Genomic DNA, 22,789 nt, shown 5'->3' with positions numbered 1-22,789 from the left:
TTTCTTGCTCTTGCTTCTATGCCTTTGATATGAGGGAATATATTTATACTTATATGCATAAAGTATTGCCCTCTTTGACTAGTTTTACTAGGCGGAATTAAACCGCGTATATATGTACACAAGACTAGTTAAGCAATCGAAAAAAAAAAAAGTTTATCAAACTTATTTGTCTTCTACTTGTCCCTTGTAGATGCTTGTGGTTAGTAATTTTATCTGTACGCCAGTTTGAAGGTGTAGCACCGCGTGTATATAGCTGCATGTACGTGGAGCAAATTTTTCTTAGTTATTTCATGAGATTACAGCACGTGGTCTTTATCGGCTCATAGCGGACTGGAAATTATCTAGGCCAGGGTAAGGTAGCTCCGTACACTAGAAAGTGCCGATGCAGAGACGATAAGACACACATTTCCCTTTATAAACAATGCCTCGCTGCCCCAGAAACATTTAAGAAACGAGATATTGACTAGATACCGGATGAAACAGCTCCTTGACATAGTTTCATGCCATAAATTCAATAGTCGACTAAGGAACAAGCGAACTTGAAGAAAACCTACGTATTGGTTATTTCCAATGTAGAATTTACAGATGTGCTTATATACTCTTAATGTATTTACAACACTATATACTTCCGGCAAACTTTACTCCTTTGTATAAAAATACCTCAGGAGAGTTATGTGGAAAGGCATCCAAAGTTCATCCGACTTTTTTCTTAGATGCATTCTTATTAATAAAGTTGAATTTAGAGGGATTACGGGGCGTATTTCCATTAGTTCCGCAGCTATTTCTTTATGCAACTGGATGACATAGTTTTTTCTTTTATTACGCACGTCAAAACCTTCACTAGTCATTATATTTTAAGATACAATGACAAATTTTAATTCAATATGAATAAACCGGGTAACACTTTATTTACAAAGTTCTCGATTAAATAAGTAGACTTGTCACCGTATGACAAAGTGCTAAATCACTCGAGCTCCATGTTTGGCACGCTTGATAACACACTGTGATCTCTGTATATCATCTCTCTTAAGATATATCCCCAATAGAATTTCACCACTTTAACTTCGTAATATAGTACCAACAGTCAAGTGAGAGAAAGTGGTGATATACGTAGCCACTTAGCCAATTTTGTTGATGAGGAACGCAGGAGCCTCAGTGGCTGCCTCATCTGTGTAGAGAAAATGTGCAGGAAGGATAAACAAAGTGCCATAACGCACTGAATCAGCAGCAGAACAGAATATGTCCGTTTTGCTGCTAGAGAAGTTGGGAATTGTGCCGCCGTTTTGGGCGTTTTGAGTGTATCCAAAGAGAACCACGCCTGTTATCTGATTTTGAACAGTGGAGCTTAATCCTGAAATAGAGCCAGACATAACGGCAGTACCTTGACTATTGTAGTGTTAGAATATCAACGGTTAAAATAAGGTGTTAAAGGAGTAAATACCTGTAACCGCCAGCAACAATAGCCGAATTGGGACATTTTGAATGCGCCTCGTTGAAAAGGCGGGTTGCCTCTCCAATTGCAGCTTGGCTGGTTCCACCAGGCAAAAAGTTTGAAGGCAAGTCAGCAGTGTAGGGGCCACCAACGCCTTGAACCCAAACTTGAGAGACACCATGGTGGCTTTCCAATGCATTAGCAACTGCAGGACCGGCAGATATACCCTATGATATTACTCATTAGTGATTTTCACCCGATCATTCGCATAGTACTGCTTACCATATTACCAGGCTCCGTGGAAGCACGAGCAAAGATAAGTATAGCCTTTGGACAAGCAGATGAACTTCCCGTTTCCAATTCATTTCGGGTAGTAGTTGACTTCCGTTCAACGAGCAGGGCAGTTTCATCTGCGATAGGTTGCAGAGGGGCTGCGGCGGCTAGAGCCACGACCTGTAGAAGGCTATGAAACTTCATTTTAGAATTTAGGGAGCAAATATCTTTTTACAAACTTTTCTCTCTCTCTCTCTCTCGGGTAACTGTATTTGATGAGCTATGTATAAACTCTTTTTTACTGGGGAGAAGCTTGTCCTTGAGACTGGCTTCTTGGAGGGTATTTGTATTCTTTTATGAAGTTGCTGAGTGTCATGATTAGCTCCTTCTATTCGAGCTCCTCTTCAGAGACTCAGTTTTATAAATGAATCTTTTACACTCTTCGAGTCACTTTGAATACATTTTACTTGGCTTCAAAGGTGTAATTCACAGACCTGGCCATGCTTGCGGCTGCGTTTAAGAACGGGAAATTCCTGCGAGAAGCTCCAGATTCGCAACATGTAATTAAAATAGGGATAGTACCCGTTTTCAGATCCCCGATAGCCTCGGGACAAGCTATCTATAATACGAACTCTAATAGGCTAAGATTTGTGACAGCTTAATAATAAAGTTTAGATGTCCCCTAAAGTTACTAGCTTATATGCACACCTCATTAGGATTTCATACGGCTCTTATTTTATAATACGATCTAATTGAATATGGTAGAGATTCTTGGCGTTCCTAAAAGATGCAAAGAAATATTTCCCATCGCAGTGACCCCGCAATCTGGGGTATCTTACCTCGGCTTCAAATATTAACTAGATTGATCCGTAACAGTCCTCTAGCCAAGATTGTGGGCACTGTTCTAATCTTAGCCGGAAAATGAAGTATGACTTGCGAAATGTGTATTTATTTCGATAAAGTATAACCAAATTTACCTAAAAAAGGTCCATATATGTCTTACTGGTGGTAGAATTTCGAAAAGACAAAAGCTTCAATCGAATTTTTTAATAGGCTAAATACTTTCTTCTTGCATATGATGAAGGCGAAGCTGATACGAGTGCGCCAAAGCCACAATCCGACACTGCTAGGCATTTTGTCTCTGGCACTCATTCCGTTCCGATGATAAAAAAAAAATGTATTTCTGTGATCCTGAAACAACGCTATTTTTATCTTTTTTAGCTTATTGCTGCAGGCTACAAATATTATTCTACCATCGAAACATCAGTGAAGTTAATTGGCTAGTGTGAACGGTTTGAGTATCAGCATTGTTTCACCATGGTATAAGGCCGCACACAAGGTAAGTAGAAGCATATGGGGCATTAAACAAAAGATATGGTCGCAATAAATACTCAAAATGACTTGATGAAGGCGTTAGAAGATCCAGGACTGAAATCGCGAAGCTTTCTCATAGTTAAATATGATTGGATATGTTATATTTAGCTGCTATAGGATGCCGCCAAGAAAAGGTCGCGGCGGATAAATAAAGCCCCTGAGGTTGATAGCATCATGATTGATATCTAATAAACAGACTCAAAACGGCATTAAGGCGACTACTTTACAGTTGTAGGCGTAAAGCTGTGCGCGGAGTGAAGGTATAGGGCGCACACCGAAGTTTTTTTTATTTTAGCGAGAATGATTGAACACCTTCTTTCGTATATGATGGGGATTAAAACAGGAATGTGATGATTGAGATGTTACTGCCATCGAAGCAACTCCTTGGTCTATTGATATAAGACCAAGACGACAGGAAGAAATCACCCGAGACCCAAGACCCAAGGAGATATAAGGTGTGGGGGAGAAGAAGAGGTGAAATAGTTATATAGAAAGAACATGGAAATTACCCTAAGGGCATACTATCTATCAAATAGTTTCTTAGAACTTTGCATGCATGGATTAAAATACTATTCCGATGTTGTGAATGATTTACGCTTGTATGTGCTTTCTGAGAGTTTCGAAGAAAATAGCGGCTCTCTATTTTAATTTGAAGAATGCATGCATACAATTCTCATAGCTCTCTTCCAATTTATACTTCATATACTGATTATATCAATAGATTTTTATTTATATAGCAACAGAAAAAGAACAGTTCACCTTTCTTAACAAGAAGTGAGAAGTCGCTTGTGACGGGCAGCACATCGACACAGTATCCTATGTCTTCAATCCTGTAAATATAAGTATCTCACATCTAAAGAAATCTTTAAAACGGAGGAAAATATGCTAACAGGTGTTCACCAGAGCATGTGATGACTCACTTAATCGTTAAATGGTGAAATATTCTCGTAATCGCTAGTGATATCTTATACTGTACGCCAAAGAGCACACGGTTTGTACATTTTTTTCCAGAGAAGCAATCTTGGTTTGCCGCCATTATGTATATTTAGAGAATTATTTTGTCGCATTCTAGTGTACATACTCAAATTATGATAGTCTTCCGCTCCAACTGCTTTACATATATTTCGCGATAGCCGAAAATTCGTTATTTTTTGTTTCGCTACCAGCGTGAAGGAAAAGAGAAGAAAGTCTTTATTTGTAGCAAAATGAAAGACGGAAAACCACAAGCGAATTATACAATTTTTCCCTTCGTCTGACAGGCTTCTTTCGATGGCTGCTTCGTTTTGTCTAGCTATCGCAACCGTTTGCATCTGAGATATAATAACTACCCGGTTCAGAGATCAATTGAGCTTAGCTTAATATAGTCTCGGTGTAACCGTTCATTCTCAATGAGAAAAATGCCCTCTTTCTGCTTTATTCGCTCTCGTTGATACACTTGATACTAGTAGTTCACGCAACCCCAGGCGAATCTACGCATCGCCCCAGAAAGAGAGGGAAGCAGGGAAAGAGTTTGCTTAATAATATAGTCGTTGTGCTACAAATATTTCTTTGATCAAGCGGCCTAAAGGTGTACCTTATTCATCGGTCTATATCCTCTGATAATTAGCTACTATTCCGTTTGGTGATTAATACTCCAGGTAGCTAAGGTAGCCTACATGTAGCTGGCTACACTACTGTACAGCGCTAAGACAAAGCTTCTTAAAAATTGAGGGTTAGTTCTGTTTAAGCATATTCAGGCCCCAATACATCCCCACGTTACATGACAAAGAGGCTTGTTATATTGCCCCGTCTTTTCAACAATGACATTGGCCGCAGAAGCTTACGATGCTGCCAATGCGTCCTGTGATGAATGTTTAGGATTTCCTATTTACAACTGAAATGGAGCTGTGTACCGTCGGGAGTTTCGCCAGCAAGGATATATTTTCGGTAAATATTTAGGCAGAATCGGCTATGTTGTGCTGCAGGTGGATGCAATGCGCTGTCGCATTGTTGATTTTGGTGCTCTAGGGTCCCGAATGAAGTCTGTGGAACCGAGTTCCGTAGCAAAAGTCCAACCAGAAATGCTCTCCATCTAATCCCTTTACCAGCTCATTATTAAGTCGCGCTGGATAGTAACGTTGCTGGCGATAGGACCCCCTATTAAAGATTGTTCATGGTTGATTACAAGTTTTGGTTGGTCAATTCACTGCCTCTTGTGCTACGATCATCATCTGATCCTAGGTACTTAAGCTATCTGGTTAACGGAGATCGCAACAGCCAAGACCCCAGCCTCAGCAAGGAACCAATATTTCTCACCTCCCGAATGCAGCTCATTGATCGTTTCCATCTTGTCAATTAGGCAAGCGGGAGATGGAGCTGACTCGGGATTATTATTTCTCATGCACTATAATGCATATTGAGCTGGCTAGAGCGGGGTTCACGCGGGGTATGGGGAACTATGGTGTGCTATTGACCTCTTTCGCCGGTGGCAGCTACAAGTCGGCATCTTCTTTTGCATAGGTACGGAATTTGGGCTCTTTACGAGGGCTTTAGCCAACTTGAATGTACTTTTCTTTGCACATAATATGCTGAGAAATATATTAGACGGGATTAGTTGTGAATAGGGCTGGGCGGTAAACGTGAACATATCTGCTTCATATCGCGACCAGAGACGGCATTTCTGGAACCAACACAGGCAGCACTTGTTTTGCACTGGTGTCAGAAGGATGTACAAAGTAGCACTGGCGCTACCACCGGCGCATGATTGACAACTGTGGAGGATCGACCCATTTGATTGCATCCTTCGTCCGCCCGTGTCCATAGCTTAACCCTATTACGGCTTGCTGCCGATCCGGGAGTTATTGCCGACCTTAATTGTCAAAACTTAACGAAGTATATGTGAACATAGACTTTCGAACGTCGTAAAAATAGAAACGGACGACAAGTTTTGCAGATGATTAGGCTGATTGATGTGCTCTTTACGAATGGAGCATTTTGCTGCAGCGACAAGCCACCAAATGAATCGAGGTTAATTCTGGTCCGCTGATCTTTTTTCTATCAAAGTCAAGCTTAGGCCGGAAAAAGGAAGTACAGAATGAAGGAGAAAAAATGCCGTTAAGTGTTCAAGCATTATATTGTTGCAGAAGAAAATGAGGTGCGGAAAATGGGGCGCGGAAAATGTGCTGCAGACGGAATGCTTGAAGTGGGCAAAGGCAATCGCGCCAACAGAAGCCGATGTCCACAGCAGACTTGACGGAATCATAAATTCGTGTGACTCGGTTCAATGCTCGGCGAGATAGCAAATAGAGGTGCATTGTGGTCATAGCCCCATACAACTCTATAAGAAGCTTATGAAAATAGTCCTAAGCTTAATTATTGATTCATAGACATCTGCTCAGACATATCACCGCAGCAGTTAGACCACAGCTAGCCTATTCAAGCTCGCTCAAAGATGCTGTCAGCTCTATTACTATACGTCCAGACTAACTAGGTAAGGTGTGCCTCTCACGAGCAGCCTGTTTCCAACTAGCGTACGGAAAAGTGTGCCCGTCGAATGTTATAGACGAAAGCTATAGGCAACCAAAGAATAATATGCTCCATAGATGTCCGCAGATATGTTCGGACCGATCTCACATACTTCAGCTTTTGCTAGCTCGGGCATCGGCTTCTTCTCGGAATATGCACCCCTATCACAAAGTACATGTATAGTTCATCAAGAGCTTCGCCGGAATCAGGTGATAAATTGAATACTACTGGCCGGAGAAAATGTATAAAACCCTTGATTGAGGTCTATAATCAACCTGGAACTCGGGCCAGCAGGTCTATAGACCTTCTAATTTATCAGCCGTACTCATAATGCTGCCAAAGTTGAACTTGCTTCGCCGTCTCGGGCTTGGTGCCCTTGCGGCCACGGCTTTGTCTTCTCTCTCCAGTGCTGCTCCCGCCAATGTCGCTATCCGTTCTCTAGAGGAGCGTGCTTCTTCTGCCGATCGCCTTGTCTTTTGCCATTTCATGGTTGGTAGTCACTCGTAAACTATCCATAACTGGGCTAACCCGATTACGTATTGTAGATTGGCATCGTTGGTGACCGTGGCAGCTCGTCCGACTATGATGATGATATGCAGCGTGCTAAAGCTGCAGGCATTGATGCCTTTGCTCTGAATATTGGCGTTGACGGTTATACTGATCAGCAGCTTGGATTTGCTTATGACTCCGCCAATAGAAATGGCATGAAGGTCTTTATCTCTTTTGACTTTAACTGGTGGAGTCCTGGCAATGCTGCTGGAGTTGGACAAAAAATTGCTCAGTATGCAAATTTACCAGCCCAGCTATATGTTGATAATCGCCCGTTTGCTTCTTCATTTGCGGGGGATGGTCTTGACGTCAACGCGTTGCGTTCGGCTGCCGGATCCAACGTGTACTTCGTGCCCAACTTCCACCCCGGCCAGTCCTCCACTTCAACTATCGATGGTGCTCTCAATTGGATGGTAGAAACCCAATTTTTTAATGTCAAAAAATATAAAAGCAATGCTAATGATTCTACAGGCATGGGATAATGACGGAAACAACAAGGCCCCCAAGCCAGGCCAAAACGTCACCGTGGCCGATGGCGACAACGCCTACCAGAGCTGGTTGGGTGGCAAGCCCTATCTCGCTCCAATCTCCCCAGAATTCTTTACACACTTTGGACCCGAGGTGTCATTTAGTAAGAACTGGGTGTTTCCGAGCGGCACGTTGATCTACAATCGGTGGCAGCAGATCCTGCAACAAGGCTTCCCGATGGTTGAGATTATCACATGGAACGACTATGGAGAATCTCATTACGTGGGACCGCTAAAGTCCAAGCATTACGATGATGGAAATTCCAAATGGACGAATGATATGCCTCACGATGGATTCCTTGATCTCTCAAAGCCTTTTATTGCGGCATACAAGAATAAGGATACCGATGTCTCCAAATACATTCAGAACGAGGAGCTGGTTTACTGGTATCGTCGCAATCTTAAGGGGTTAAACTGTGATGCTACAGACACTACCTATAATCGCCCGGCTAACAATGCCAGTGGCAATTATTTTGAAGGCAAGCCAGATGGCTGGGACACAATGGATGACGCTGTTTATGTCGCTGCCTTCCTTAAGTCGGCGGGCACTGTCACCGTCACTTCTGGAGGTACTACCCAGTCTTTCCAAGGAAGTGCGGGCGCAAATATATTCCAAGTTCCAGCCAACCTCGGTCAGCAGAAGTTCGCTCTGACTCGGAATGGCCAAACCGTCTTCAGCAGCGTGTCCCTTATGGATATCACCAATGTCTGCGCCTGCGGCATTTACAACTTCAATACATACGTTGGCACTGTTCCAGCGGGATTTGATGACCCCCTACAAGGGGATGGTCTCGCATCTCTCACTATTGGCCTGCATGTAACAACTTGCCAAGCACAGCCCTCTCTAGGAACCAACCCCCCCGTTACATCAGGTCCTACCACTTCGATTCCAGTTTCCTCGACTCAGGCTTCTTCCCCTCCAGTTTCTTCAACTCACGTATCTTCCCCTTCCGTGTCTTCCCCTCCTCCAACTTCTCGTTCAAGCTCTTCTACCCCTCCAGTCAGTACACCACCGCCTGGCCAGGTCTGTGTTGCGGGAACTGTCGCTAGTGGTGAATCTGGCAACTATATCGGTCTGTGTAACTTCAGCTGCAAGTAAGTTTTCTTCCATCTTGTGTCCAGCTTACCAGCTAATCGTCACAGCTATGGCTACTGCCCCCCTGGGCCGTGTGTGTGCACTGCATATGGTTCCCCTATTTCTCCACCTGCGACGAATGGTCGCAACGGCTGCCCTCTGGCTGGAGAAGGCGACGGATATTTGGGCCTCTGTAGCTTCAGCTGTAATCATGGTTACTGCCCTCCAACAGCGTGTCAGTATTGCTAGATATCACTTACAGTACTACATATGGGCTTGGTATATTGAGTTGGCCCCAGTTGTGTATAAGCCATAAACACATCAGGTTTATCAGGTACTCATAGCGTCTATATATTACTTGCACAGCTTGTATATATTTTCCCGTTACCACAATACACTGTGAAGTCGATACTTGCACATGCATGATGTAGTGTAAATTGTTTACGAGAAGCCAGTTCTCATGCCAATATGCACAGAGGCGGTCGTAAGGTGTCTATGATCGAAAGGATCGCAAGTAGTTGTTAAGTATATCTGCATAATAAATTCTTCATCTAAGTCACATAGCCTAAGGTTTCCTGCTGTGGCGTAAGGGCAGGGCCCCGCCTTACCGATTGAGTGTATCTTATAGTGGAATTTTAGTTATATATATAACTAAATGGTGGTATTTAAATAGAGCGCCTGCTTGCAGGAAATAAAATCCCCTATTATACATAAACTCTTCATATTCACAAAGATTGGGAAGTAATACAATGGCAATAGTATAATCCAGCCAGGTTAGGTCAGCCTTTTCTTTCCACTATACAGAAAATGATGCTTCATAGAACCGTTCTATGTCAGTCTCTTGTATTGTTAACAACTCTGTGTGACACGTCTGTAGCTCAATATAAATTATATATTACTCTGTGACAGGAAGACACGCCACGAGGTTCATAGCTCTTTGCTACTCTCTAATTTTGAACTTAATTTGTATCATCGAAGTAGAAAATAAATTAATAGATATTTCCCGCTATCAACTAGCCCGCCCAAAATATATTTTAACTAGATTAATCTAAGCCTTTCATGTTTCACATATGCATATTCATGGCTTTCGTATTTGCTTACGATGTCGGATGATAGTTCTCCATCACCAAGTCCTCCTTCGATAAACTCTCTGCCAAGAACCAACCGTTGTTCTGAAACAGGGTTATCAACTGGCTGCGGCCAGTGGTTGCAAATGTCAAATTATCCGTTTTGAAAGAAGCTTCAACAATGTACTCAATTCCAGTGCCGCTCGAATTTTCTATTGGCCAGACCTCAATGTCAAGCTCAACACCATCCCATGTGCCAACCGAGCGCTTGGTAAGAACGGGGCCGTATATGACGCCACTCTCAAGCATATCAGTGCCCCAATTATTAGACACCCAGTCGTCGAACATGCCTGGCGCGTTTGACTCCAACATGCTACGCGAATCATCTTCATCTGGGTCGTCCGTGCCACTGTAGCCCTTTGATGAAGCTGAGTAATCCCGCTGAATGGAAAGAGTTTGTGAAGCATAGAGCCAGTCAATCTGTGCTTCATAGTTTCCCTGGCCAGAGTTCCATCCGAGACCGAAAGCCGTGTTTAGGGCACCAGTAATGTCTCCGTTGTTGACCGGAAGACGCCACTTGTATGTGAGATCAAATCCGCTCTCATTCTCAATGTTCCGAATACGGCAGCTCCAGCCATTGTTGTACAAATCTTCTGAAACTGTATCGATATACTGCACATTGATCTTTGTTACCGTTGTTGGCATCGCAAATGTGGAAAGAACCGTAGGAGTAAGCTTGAAGTCGGAGTCGAGGACCACAGTAGGATCAAGTAGCAAATGGACTTCATAATCAGGGACCATGGGACCATCGGCCGCCAGTGCCATAGGCAAGATAAAAGCCGCAGATGCGACTTTGGCCAATAAATGCTTCATGGCTACGATAGTGAGTTACAAGACTTGAAAAAGGCTGAGATGGCACGAATATGTCTGTTCTCGTTTTCGCGAGGCTTGCAAACTATTTATCTTCGAACCTGCACCCTGGCAAGCCTCAACGTTGTAATGAGATTCTTTTCCCCCTCCATCTGTGTGAAAATGCGGGGAAAAAACATTATATTGTTTTCCAATTGTGGCGGGTTATCGTTAGCAAAGGATATTACTTTCTTCGCTTTTTTCGTCACCGAGTTTAAGTGATCTGGAGCACCCACGTGCCTGTTTCTATATGCCTTATTGCAGCAAAAAAATTATAGCGCCATATATCTATGGGACTTCGTTTTTAGCTTGTCACTTTTTTTATAACTAAGCGCGCGATGCATGCAACAGCACTTCCTAGCTCGTCTCTCCAAGGAAAATTTCGATACAAATATATCTGCTAAATATGATTGTGAATTTAATTAGAGACGATTTGATTTTTTATGCCCTTTTTAGTGGAATATGGGGGTTGAAGCCCGCATTTTGCAGCAGCTACTTAGTGTGCTTATGCGGCAGTGACTTTCATCTACGCTTGGTTTACACAGAGATTTCGTCGCAGAAAAGACGCAATATTTAGCTCGCGTTAATTTAAATACCGAAGCTTATTATAATCACCGAATTTCCGAAAAAATGTCTGTCGGTAAACGTAAGTAGTAGTAGTGAATATATTTATATGAGCCAAGTTGTGCCGCTATTGCCGGGCGGCTGTTGCTACGCCATTTTTCTGTCAAAGACCCTATAAGTAGGCGGGCGCCTCAAGCCATGATCTCATGTGAGTTTCCCAAATAAATTGGTACATCTGTACTCCATCTGCAGGAGTTTCGTGGGGGCATCTGTAATTCGGTTAAAAGAAGAGCTTCGTGGCGTGGGGAAAGCATGGTACTTCAAGCATTCGCTGCGTACCTACATACCTAATACACCTCTCGATTTTATGGTATTTTTAGTATGGCGATTAACCTACACTGGCCATTTTAACATCATTTTGCATCCATGGCTCGTTGTACCTCCTTTTAGCGTAATACTCTTGCTGCTGTACAGCTATAACTTTTAAAGCAGAGATCTGGGACTGAAATGTCTTTCATGTCCTTTACATACACACGTACAGTGTGTTTGCTTATGGCAGCCTAGATGGCGCTTGCCTCGATCTATCATTTCTTTTCAAGGCAATGAACTTATGTACTTTCCTATAAGCTCGCGCCTCAGGCAATATTAGTAATAATTGTTAGCCCTGCTGTAAGCCATAAGCCAAATCATTAAAGGACCCAAAACGCGTCTCTGATTTTGTCTTCAAGAAGTGGAGAGTTTTCAATTCGATTAGAGATGTTTCAGTAATTTGCAATATTGTCTAAAACTCTGCCAAGTTGGGCGAGACACGACAAACTAAAATAAAGCATGAGATAATATTCACTAAACGTAAGCCGTCATGCTGAACGTTGACCCTCGTTCCAAGAGGGTAAGCCTACTCTTGAAACTTGGAATTACTCTCTGCCTCTATCTGTATACTTGCCATACTCAGAAAATCAACCGATAAATCTAGTGGATGTATAATTCGGCCATTTTATCGTTGGAGATGGCGCAATATTAGCGGTCAGGCTTAATTATACCTAGTTTGCTGTATATATGGAAAGAAAGAGTACCAGTGATCGTAGGAAACATTAGGCACCTGGAGGCAGTGCTTATAGGTATGTCTAAGACATATGACATTGCGTAATGTCTAACATGACCTAATATGATAGAGTCCAAGGTTATATATATTCTAATTATAAATAAGGCGTAAAGGATCCCGTTTATTCTTGAATCTAATTCATCTTCTATGATCGTTAATACTATTACATGTACACACTATTACACCTACTACACTTATTACTCTTTTATATTCGAAAGTCTCGAAAACATGAAGTACCTCGCCCCGCTCGTTTGCATCGCTACTTTTGCTTCTGCTGTATCTGCAGATGACGTGACGCTAATCATCATTGCCCCTTACTTGCACAAAAATACGACGGTTTCGACTACTTCGGATGGCAGAATCTTCGACGTTAGAAAGGCCGCCACCGACAATTTCGGCATTCATTCAGAATATTTGGAGTTATTCTTCCATGATGAAGTTCTTCACGATGACAAAATTATTTCTTACTATAATCTCAAGGATGGGGACATTTTGATTGCACTAACGTCCGATTAACCGTCGTTGCCATACATAAAAAGTGATGCATGATACCCACGTTATCTTGAAGCCGATTGTGTGTTAGGTTTTGTTTGGCCACGCAACACAGGGATCCTAGTACAATAGACACGGCATCTTATATCATGCGGAGTTATCATGTCACATAGTTACGCATATTGCAGAATGCCCAAGAATGCCGTGTGCCATTGAAAACGTTGGAAGAGTGGGGATTGGTTAGGCTCAAAGAGCCCCCAATAGTATACATTAATAATCTTGCCTGCATATTATTCTAACGTTGCTTGAGTTATTTGGCGGCTAAATAAATGAACGTCGATAATAAACAACATTGGATTTGAAGTTGTAATACCGAGAAGATTTTTTTTTTCTTTGCTGTTTGTAGTCGATATACGGAGTACGATTAACCTTCAATGCTGCTTTGGATTAAACCGTTTCCGCTGAGCCATTAGGTGATCCGCATGACGCGTAACCCCCCAACCAAATAGTGTTACAGCGGCCAATGACTCAGCACTAGCCCACCTACCTTACCTGACGAGTTTATGTATTGGAAATTAACAAGTTAAGGAGATAGACTATTTTTTCAATGCGAACGCAACATTGACTTATGGGATTATTCCACGTAAGTTTGCTCAATATTCGACGATGCTGTCGCTGGGTCCCCGAACGAGAATTGTCTAGCTACATGAAAAAGGTGTGCTGACCTACTACGTATCAATAAAGTGCGATGCAACATGCGCAATTATTTGCTACAGTTCTAAGCTCAAGTACCTGCCTTGTAGAATGCCATATATTCACGTTTACTCGTTGAAGCAAAGAGAGCAAACTACATCATGAAACGCGCTGTTGGCTCTTTAGATAAACGCAAGAGAGTTTCTCGCTGCCAGGCTTGCGCAAAGAGGCGTATAAAGGTCGGTTCCCTGATTCCATTTCCTTGTTCACGAAATCAATAACATTAGTATCGATAGTGCCAAGGAGGATTTCCTTGTGAATATTGCAATCGCACCAACAAAAAATGTAACCCACAAGCAGTAACACCACCTACTTATCTCAACGTACAGTTTGTCGCATACGCGCCGCCACAACGAAGAGCGGCAACTGCCATCACATTACCAGTACAAGTACAATCTCATGATAATGATGCATATCTGCGTAGTTTCGCTGAATTACTTTATCGGTGCCAATTTACCAAGGATTTCGTCCACATAGGGAGAGATTTGCTGCCATTAATGCACACCTCGCCAGCGCTGCGAGACTTGGGTATCGCAATCGGGGCACTAGATGCCAGTAGACGCGCTTCAACCAGAGCATCTCTTGAGCATGAATGGCCACAATGTGTCGCATATCGCTCGTATAGTCGCTCATTACAGTCTCTTCAGCTGCAGCTGCAGAAAAAGGATGCCGGTACGAGCCAGGACGTAGCGTGGAGTACCTTTTTATTAGGACTATTTGAGGTGAGTTAATCATGGAGTATAAGTTATCAGGTGTTACTAACACAGTTAAGTTAATGGCCGAACCATCTGGGGATAGATGGGCGAAACACATGTTTTATGGCACATCAAAGGTACTGCAGCTTGCTGGCCCAGATGCTCACCAGTCAACGCTCCAGAAGAGGCTGCTCAGTGCATTCCGGGTGCTTGAAGCAAATAGAGCAATTTTATACGGAGATGACACATTTTTATCGAAGGGCAGGTGGAGCTTAAATAACAGGATCAGAACCAAGGAAGCTGAAATTCCAGATCCCATGTCGGAAATAACAGAGCTAATGATTCAAACATCAAGATTCAGCAAGCAGTAAACAATCAATTAATACCTATGTTCGAGATTGAGCTAAATGCTAATAGGCTTTTCGAAACCATTGAGGACATTCCAACAGAGAAAAGATCTGACAGCTCCGAAGTCAAAGCCCTAGCTCGTGAAGGCACCGCACTGGATCACAGAATCGCCATCTGGAACGACGGTGGTCTCCTACAGTCAGCGGCCGAAGATCCCTTCAATCAGATTTCATTTGCATATTATTATGCTCTCCAGCTCTTTCACTGCAGAAATTTTACTTATTATTCCTGTTGGGAGCCTGGGGCGGTGCCCGAATTAAGCTCACTTGAAACAAACGCATATATTGCGGCTATTACTAATATATGCGAAAAGATCATTCAGACCTCTAATATACCTGGAGTTATTCTCCTGTTTCCATTACGGATGGCAGGAGCACATGCTGAAGTCGGGCAAAGAAATAGGATCCTAAAATTCCTCCAGCAAATTTACAACAGCGGCTTTGTAGTGGCAGACAAAATCAAGGAAGATTTATGCGATTTTTGGACATATAAGGAATTGGAGGTTTTGACCGAGATAAGTAGTTAAATGATTTATTATGTAGAAATGCTCAAGGCACAGAGTACCTGAAAAGAAGGGAAGAGTTGAACGAGACGAAAATCTCTCTAATCGACAAATGTAACCATGTGTTTGCTTCCACTATGTAAAAGCCCCCTCAAACCTTTCAGCCTAGGCATTATATTTGCTTTTCAGTCTGAATCTGGATGTTGAAGAAGTCGGTAACGACTCGGGTACGCCTACCGGGCGAGAAATAGTCATACCCAACAATTACATTGCAATTGTTTACATAAACTGTCACTGGAATAACACCTTGGTACATGATATCCCACTGCTTAATATATTAGCCTACTATGGTATATCGCTGTCGTAAGAAAGCACTTACAGATGCTACATCACCGTTGAACTGCCTCGTGACAAGCCCTCCAAAGACAGCCTCGGCCTTTACAAGGAAATCTTGTTCGAAAATGGGATAGTTGGAATTAACGTAGCCTTGCCAGACGTAAGGCGTCGTTCCGTTATAGATGGTCATGATGTTATCTACCAGGCCATCGCCAGTAACGTTTGCATAATTAAATACCGACGAAGCTGGGGCATCGTCATATGCCTCGTTAACGCGGACTATGCCTTTAGCGGGGGAATTATCAATGTATCCAGTCATGATGTGAGAGAGTGTTTCATCCCTAAATCATTCATTAGCTATGAAGGCATTAGAATAGTCTAGGGACTAACCATTTGTGTTGTACAAAGTTTGCTGTGAACTCAGGCTGTACCATCGGCGGCTTTGGCTGCTTGAAGCCGGATGAGTACTCGATCATAGATGGCGGAAATGCAGCGCATTTTGAAGTGCCGGCTGCCTGAGAGAGAACCACAAGAGCAGTAGCGGTGAAAATATTGTTCAAAAGCATTTTGGCAAATAATAAAGGAGATATCAAATAATTTGCTTTGGTAGTATGTATAGTAATTGTAGAGCTGTTGGGTTGTTGATAGCTCTCTTAGGAAAGATTGAATGCCATATATGAGCTTCTTTATATATTACTTTCCATCAAACCACGTACGCAGTCTCTCTTGGCGCGAGATTAATTGCTATAACATTAGGTATGCTGTCTAATTCTCTCCAGAGCGTTCAAATACTACTACTTCTGGACACAAAATGGGGTACAGTTCCACTCACCCTCGTAACAGTTTGCTAACCCAGCCCCAATGTGGGTCGTGGGCGAAAAGCGTTCAATTATTTCCCAATTGGGCAAGCGCGGGGCTCCCTGAAGAGTACCTATTGTTGGATGTTAGGTACAGTACGGAGTACGTACAGGCAGATTGAATAATAATAGCATATGAAGGAACTGCTGGATTAGCTAAAAAGGCCTCATGCCGTATTTGTTGAAAAGTTACAAACCTAAAAAAAAAAAAAAAAGGAGAGAGAGAGAGAGAGAGAGAAAGAAGGGTGGGGGCGTATTAATGGTGACATTGAATTCCATTCGATCATCGTGTTAAGTAGAGAGCTTCGTTATTTCGCTATAAAAAAACACTCCTAAGTCTACTAGCTATAAAAAAGGTTGCTAATTAAATACTTTAGTTAGGTATAGAGACTTAATATGGTCTACGGTTCACAAATTGTTGCGTGTTTACAAAACTGGTTATATATACACAATTGATTGCGACATCATATACTATCTTAAATACATACTTCCGCGCAGACCATGGCAGTGACCAAGTAACCGAAGATAGGTAGTAATCTTTCTATACACTGAAATATAATATATAGTGCAATGAATATAATATTAACAAGAATAATGGGGAAAGGAGCTTCCGGCGTTAGCTAAGAGCAAGAGCTCCTAGTAACGGTATCCCCAATGACTGTGTTATCGACAAGGTAGAGCTATTATTAGAGTCTTACTCGAAGATATCGTTCTGGGGGCCAGGAGTCCAGCCCATGTTGGTGCCGTAGGCGGGAGAAGCACCGTTAGGAACCTGGACGTTGTTACCAGTAGCCTGGTTCCATGCAATCATTTGCTTAGCACCGGACAGGCACTTGGATGAGTCGTTTCCGCAATACACGGGGGGCTGAGCCTGAGCAAGCTTTTTGGTGGAAGTTGTGCCAGTAACGTGGCATCGGTAGTTGGCCATGTACATGTTGGGCTGACCACAGCCGTTAGGGACCCAGAGCCAAGCGCAGTAGCAACCGCCCTCGGGGCACTCAGGAAGATCCTGAGGGACCTCGTAGGTAGCAATACGCTTCCAAGGGGTGCTAACATCGAATTAGTGAATTACTTCATCTTCTTTCTGGCATTAAAGGCTTACTGCTCAAGAACAGAGAAGACAACAAGGTTCTCCATGGTCACCTGAGAGATGTCCGACTCGTAAGAGATGGCCCAAGCAGTGCCGGCAGCCATAGTCTGGTTCTGAGTGTGCATGGCACCATCATCCTGAATGCAGTCAGGGGGGTTGCCAGGGCCAGACCAGTTCTCGGGGTGATCGTTTCCATCGGGCCACTCTCCAGCGAACTGTCCGTTGAAGGACAGAGTGGTCTGGGCTTGGTTATGGGCAAGCTCAACAGTGAAGGAGCCACCTGCAGGCAGAGCAACAGAGGCATTGCCAGGGGGAGGTGCCAAGTTGCAGCCGCGATCGGCTTGCATCCACCACTGCTCGAACGGGAGGTCCCAAAGGGGGTTGACAGGAGTGTTTGAGTTTGAGTTATAGTTGTTGGGATCCGGGCCACCCTAAAAAGACAAAATGAGAATTTGTTTCATGGTATGCTAGAATTTGATCCGGAGCTGCACAAACCTCACAGTACATGCCCTTGACGAAGGCGGCGACGTGGGCATTGGCCCCAGAGGCGAGAGCCAGCGCAACAGGAACTGACCAAAGCATATTGGCTGTTAAGAATTCAAGATGATTAATGAATGAATGAATGAATGAATGAATGAATGGTTGAACGAATGAGAGAGAGAATAGAAGAAGGCTGGCTTTGAAGCTGCTTGGTAGTAAAAGGTTTGAAAGTTGGCGAGATAGTGAGATACTTATATAGATGCTGCTTGGCGCTGCTGAATAGCCCACTAGATCGATACTATCTATGGCTTCCAGGGCTTGATCGGGAAACTAACCAGGAATAAGCTGTAAAGAGTGGCATGTCCCCTGCGGGTTAGAACTTGACATGGGTTGACCGGAAAGACTGAAGATCTGCCAACCCATCCATCCTACAAAGTTACGCTAGTTATGGGTCAATTTAGGCCACTTCCCCTTTTCGAGGCCATTTGATGTCTATGTTTTTCTTCTTTCGGCTCTATATGTAACCTCCCAGCGAAACGGTACCGAAATTATGTGATTCGTTTACGGCCGACGGTGGGGATGGAGTTACCCCTAGCAAAGCACTACTAAAACCGCGCCGTTCTAAAAATTAACCGCCGGGACATTTCCTCCAATGCTGTAGACGTCAGACTGCTGCCAAGCAGCATCGCCTTACTAGGCATGAAGTGCTCTGATAATGCCAAGGAGACAGGCCGCGGAGACTGACTATTGATGCTACATCAGGCGTTTCGAAACAAAACGAGGCGGAAAGTGCACCCTCCGCCGATAGGCTCCACATAGACCAGATGCTCGCTCCACCCACTGTATCTGGCAAAAACAACAACAAAATAAGCATTCGTAGCAGGCTGCCTGCAGTGTATACGAAATACTCCATGATCATGCCTGTATGTGTGATACCCACGGTAGTTGATTAGCCTCTGCCAGGCTCCTTGTTACCATCCTCGTTTTCAAACGCTAATCGTCTCTATACTGAATTGGACACCAATCTCACTCAGACCATACGGATGTAATTGGCAGGTCGATGATCCGTAAGCTTGGCCACTATCACGAGGCTGTCTCGCCCGGATAACTTGTACGCTAGGAATAAAGATCTCCTTCAATAGTATTCATTCCTCGAGTAGAATACAGAGATTTTTCTCCGGTCTCCGGTCTATGTACGCGCGCGTGCCGGTCGGCCCGTCTCGGAAAAAAAATAAACGTGCCATTCAAAGTTGGCGCTGTTGGCATTTCTGGCTGTTCCTGGCAACCCAGTATTTAGTGCTTAGGCGTGAAACAGGCTAAGATTTGACCTCGGAGGTGTTAAATAAAAATACAATTCTTACGAACTGCCATCTTTGATCGCTCTAGTGCATAGAACCCCTGTGCCTGTCAACAGCTGAGCGCCCGCTTTTTTTTTTATCACTGGAAGCAAAGCTTTGGAATAAATGCCGCCGGCCATATTAATTCCACAGAGTACGATTTCGAACCCCTTACTATAAGAGAAGGTAGCGGGTTTGCCGAGCAGCACACATATAATCACCAAAATAAGATGGAAAAAGTTTGCTAAGACTTGAAAAGCAATTTCATAGAGAGCGCCTTTAGGTCACAGCAAAATACATAAGTATATCACCTTTAGCATAATAGTAATCATTATGTCTAGGAAAAGTATCTTGAGTTGAGCTTTTTACACCGTATTTGCACTTCTGTTCGGTGCGTCTCAATGTGATATATTACTATTTGACCGAGAAATTTTGGTACAAGACTTGGACTGTTGAGCCATACATAAATATGGCTAGATGTAGATCAAAAATTCTTTTTAGGCTTTACTAATCTGTATCTCATCTACCTCTAAGCCAATCGAGTCATCACGAACTTCCATTCACCGTTAGCTATTAATTGCCGCTATTACAACTTAACATTTATGGGTTAATTTTGAGTTTTTGCGCGAGACAGAACAAAAATAGTAGTCTCTTAGGTCGGCAGATTGCCACACCATATTCAGGGATATATTATGGTGAATTGTTTTATTTAGGGATCTCTCACTCCGTATATACTAATTACCTATTATTTCATATATATCATAGCACAGGCCGCATCCCCGCAACTTTTTGGAAGTAGACATGTTTTCGAAACGACCAGAAAATTAGAGGAAATAGACTAGAATTTGAGTAGCTTCTCTAGATTGCATCCATACTTGTAAAAACACACCATGGAACTTTCACAGATTAAACTAGTTTGTTTTTTTTTTTTTTTAAAAAAAAAAAAAAAAAAAACTAGTACTGCGTTTGCTAAACATATGTACATGTATTCAGCAGTGCAATGTCGTGTTATACCAAAAAGGTAGTAGAGATTAATAATTAATGCACGACTTTTCTTCAGAGCTTATAACTTCTGCAGTCAAACTGAGAGATCTCTCAAAATCTAGCTGCTGTGATCTATTTTGTACATCGTTGTAGTACATACGGAGCCTTGCTTCGCTGAGTTCTTCACATATTTGCGGCTGTCAAATTTTCTAGGGATCTTGGCACGTCTCAGGACCAGGCTATCCAAGCCTTCAGGGTATGAAGAACTGTCTTGAAATGTCATCTCGCAGCTATCTAGCCACTATCGCGTGCCAGGCCAGATCGAAAGCAGTCCTTGCAAGTCCTAAATTGACTACAAACGCAAGATATTTTGTGGCCTTCAGTAAGCTTGTTGACAGCCAAGGTTTTTAATTGGTGGAGAGCCAGCGCCCGGATACGAGCCCCCGTATCATTTTAGATGTGGAAGCCCGTCTGTCAGGTACCCTATATATAAACAGAGACCCACGTGTTTCACCCACTGATCGTGCCAACCGGCTCAAGGCCGCGCCTTTACGTATACAGACTGCCACGAATGTATTTAATACTGATTCGAAAAAGGAAAATGATTACTACTCGCATAAATCACGAATAACAGCACCAATTAAACTAGTGCAATTATAGTTAATCACATAAGGGGCATCTTACACAATCGATCGCATCCGAATTCCGGATGCGCCGGTTCACTCTGAGGGCCCAGCGCCGATTGTGTTTCGCTCACGGGCGATTAGCTGATACTAAAAATTTAGTGGCTCACTTTCATACATTTGATGACATTCAGCACAAGCACAAGATTGAAACGCCTTTTTCGTCATCGATCGTTCAAAATATCTGGCAGTCATGGAGGTCAATATCTAGTGAGTATCAAAATCTAAAAGAAAGTGATCATCGTTTGATATCTCACGGATTGGTGTATCTATAATGGGCTAGCAGAGAACATAGGAGTGTATGCAATAGATTCCTTCTCACGATGTAATATTGCGCTGAAACGCGAATTTACAGCTCAGCCAGCTAGCCAGCTGAATGATCAAAAATGAGGAAGCCTCCCCCAGTCCTATCCACAGCGCCCGAGTCTCTAAGATACTTGACGACCATTTCGTGCCCTCCAGCCATAGCCCCTTGCATTGGAGTCTGCCCTCTACGACTAGAGCTGGCATTAACATCGGCACCAACGCCGATGAGCTTCTTTACAATCTCAACATGTCCTTTCTCAGCAGCCGCGTGTAAAGCAGTCCCATCGCCATCATAGCCGCCGCCTGAAGCCTGTACGTCAGCGCCTGACCTGAGTAAAAGCTCCACGATCTCCAAATTCCCTTTCAAGCATGCCCCCTGAAGAGCTGTAATGCCTTTATACCTTGCTGATGGGGCATTGACCTGCGCCCCAAGAGAAAGTAGTAGGTGCACTATTGCCACAAAACCGCCCCTTGACGCTGCCTGTAGCGCAGTGCGACCTGCTACTGGCGACGGGGGCGCATTTACCTCTGCACCACGTTGCAAAAGCAGCTTCACGATGTTGAGATGGCCGCGTTCTGATGCTGCTTGCAGCGCAGTTCTTCCATTATAGCGAGCGACGGCAAAAATCTTCGGCGGCGATTGTGCCTCTTGGTGGCTTCTCGTCAATACACGGATGCCGTGATTCGTCACGGGGCTCATGTTGACTTCTGAGCCCGCTTCTAGAAGCAGGTGGACGATCTTTTCGTTCCCCAGCCCACAAGCAATCTGCAGCCCAGTACGCTGAAAGTTATTGCCGCCACAAAAATGAACATTTGCTCCAGTATCCAGCAGATGTTTTACGACATCTTCATGTCCCTGTATGCAGGCTGCTTGTAGAGCCGTTTGGCCATAATAGCCTCTTGGGGGGTCATTAACGGCAGAGGGACCTGAGGAGAAGAGGATGTCCCGGACAGCCTGGAGATCTCCGCTTCTAGCAGCGAGTTGCAGAGGTGTCCAACAGTATTCGTCTACATCTTCAGTTGGCAATGAAGGATCCCATGCCGCATCCAACGGCGATAAAAACGCCTGATCTCGTGGCCGCACTACCAGCGGAGGCTCAACAAATGTTTCCGTCATTTATACTTTGCGTAAATTTAACGGTAGACTTCTGATGAATATATATTACAGAAAGTCAGTGAACAAGCGATTTGAAGAGTTTAAGAATTGGCTAGTTAGATCTGGGCTTTTCAGTGGATTGGCTACATATTCTTTACTGTCTCTACAGAGCCACGTGCAGCTCTGATCCTTCGCGCAATTGTTATAAGCGAGTGCGCAAATGTCATAGATTCGGCCTGGTATTGGACGCCCTTTGGTACACCAACGATTCCTACATGCATATTTTTCGGCACTATATTCCGTATCTGTTCATGTGACCGCTAGACCCGTGTATTTGTACCGCATAATAACCATGAATAGGCAAAGGCATTGTATGTGTCAACACGTAGACATT

General features: G+C 43.5%; 8 protein-coding genes across 8 annotated transcripts; 3 read left to right on the top strand and 5 right to left on the bottom strand.

Moving 5' to 3' along the window:
- Positions 1 to 1,018: 1,018 nt before the first annotated feature.
- GGI43DRAFT_429346 (cutinase-domain-containing protein) lies at positions 1,019 to 1,909 on the bottom strand (the record flags this gene model as incomplete). Its single annotated transcript, XM_083209101.1, has 3 exons — positions 1,019 to 1,386; positions 1,442 to 1,659; positions 1,715 to 1,909. 3 exons carry the CDS (start codon positions 1,907 to 1,909, stop codon positions 1,119 to 1,121), a joined length of 681 nt encoding a protein of 226 aa, XP_083057964.1. The 3' UTR covers positions 1,019 to 1,118.
- Positions 1,910 to 6,913: 5,004 nt separating this feature from the next.
- On the top strand, positions 6,914 to 8,983 carry GGI43DRAFT_424723 (glycosyl hydrolase family 71-domain-containing protein; the record flags this gene model as incomplete). Its single annotated transcript, XM_083208415.1, has 4 exons — positions 6,914 to 7,072; positions 7,129 to 7,545; positions 7,604 to 8,754; positions 8,803 to 8,983. The coding sequence occupies 4 exons, from the start codon at positions 6,914 to 6,916 to the stop codon at positions 8,981 to 8,983; spliced, it is 1,908 nt and encodes a 635-aa protein (XP_083057963.1).
- Positions 8,984 to 9,614: 631 nt separating this feature from the next.
- GGI43DRAFT_412452 (uncharacterized protein) lies at positions 9,615 to 10,900 on the bottom strand. Its single transcript, XM_083206846.1, has one exon. The coding sequence runs from the start codon at positions 10,672 to 10,674 to the stop codon at positions 9,832 to 9,834; it is 843 nt and encodes a 280-aa protein (XP_083057962.1). The 5' UTR covers positions 10,675 to 10,900; the 3' UTR covers positions 9,615 to 9,831.
- A 1,629-nt stretch (positions 10,901 to 12,529) lies between these two features.
- GGI43DRAFT_412451 (ubiquitin-like domain-containing protein) lies at positions 12,530 to 13,253 on the top strand. The gene has a single exon (XM_083206845.1). The coding sequence runs from the start codon at positions 12,605 to 12,607 to the stop codon at positions 12,890 to 12,892; it is 288 nt and encodes a 95-aa protein (XP_083057961.1). The 5' UTR covers positions 12,530 to 12,604; the 3' UTR covers positions 12,893 to 13,253.
- Positions 13,254 to 13,483: 230 nt separating this feature from the next.
- Positions 13,484 to 15,416, top strand: GGI43DRAFT_134790 (transcription factor domain-containing protein). Its single transcript, XM_083199231.1, has 4 exons — positions 13,484 to 13,800; positions 13,858 to 14,343; positions 14,394 to 14,683; positions 14,734 to 15,416. The coding sequence occupies exons 1-4, from the start codon at positions 13,723 to 13,725 to the stop codon at positions 15,248 to 15,250; spliced, it is 1,371 nt and encodes a 456-aa protein (XP_083057960.1). The 5' UTR covers positions 13,484 to 13,722; the 3' UTR covers positions 15,251 to 15,416.
- Positions 15,399 to 16,325, bottom strand: GGI43DRAFT_429344 (uncharacterized protein; the record flags this gene model as incomplete). Its single annotated transcript, XM_083209100.1, has 3 exons — positions 15,953 to 16,325; positions 15,606 to 15,903; positions 15,399 to 15,551 (listed from the first exon to the last, which is right to left on the bottom strand). Exons 1-3 carry the CDS (start codon positions 16,126 to 16,128, stop codon positions 15,399 to 15,401), a joined length of 627 nt encoding a protein of 208 aa, XP_083057959.1. The 5' UTR covers positions 16,129 to 16,325.
- Positions 16,326 to 16,828: 503 nt separating this feature from the next.
- Positions 16,829 to 18,275, bottom strand: GGI43DRAFT_412441 (uncharacterized protein). Its single transcript, XM_083206844.1, has 3 exons — positions 18,005 to 18,275; positions 17,522 to 17,940; positions 16,829 to 17,468 (listed from the first exon to the last, which is right to left on the bottom strand). Exons 1-3 carry the CDS (start codon positions 18,089 to 18,091, stop codon positions 17,114 to 17,116), a joined length of 861 nt encoding a protein of 286 aa, XP_083057958.1. The 5' UTR covers positions 18,092 to 18,275; the 3' UTR covers positions 16,829 to 17,113.
- A 2,638-nt stretch (positions 18,276 to 20,913) lies between these two features.
- On the bottom strand, positions 20,914 to 22,757 carry GGI43DRAFT_412437 (ankyrin repeat domain-containing protein). The gene has a single exon (XM_083206843.1). The coding sequence runs from the start codon at positions 22,414 to 22,416 to the stop codon at positions 21,358 to 21,360; it is 1,059 nt and encodes a 352-aa protein (XP_083057957.1). The 5' UTR covers positions 22,417 to 22,757; the 3' UTR covers positions 20,914 to 21,357.
- Between the last annotated feature and the right edge of the window lie 32 nt (positions 22,758 to 22,789).

The sequence above is a fragment of the Trichoderma evansii genome (genome assembly GCF_050947405.1).
Source record: "Trichoderma evansii strain SZMC 28006 chromosome Unknown GGI43scaffold_19, whole genome shotgun sequence".
NCBI lineage: Eukaryota > Fungi > Ascomycota > Sordariomycetes > Hypocreales > Hypocreaceae > Trichoderma > Trichoderma evansii.
This window is presented reverse-complemented; position numbering and strand designations above follow the sequence as displayed.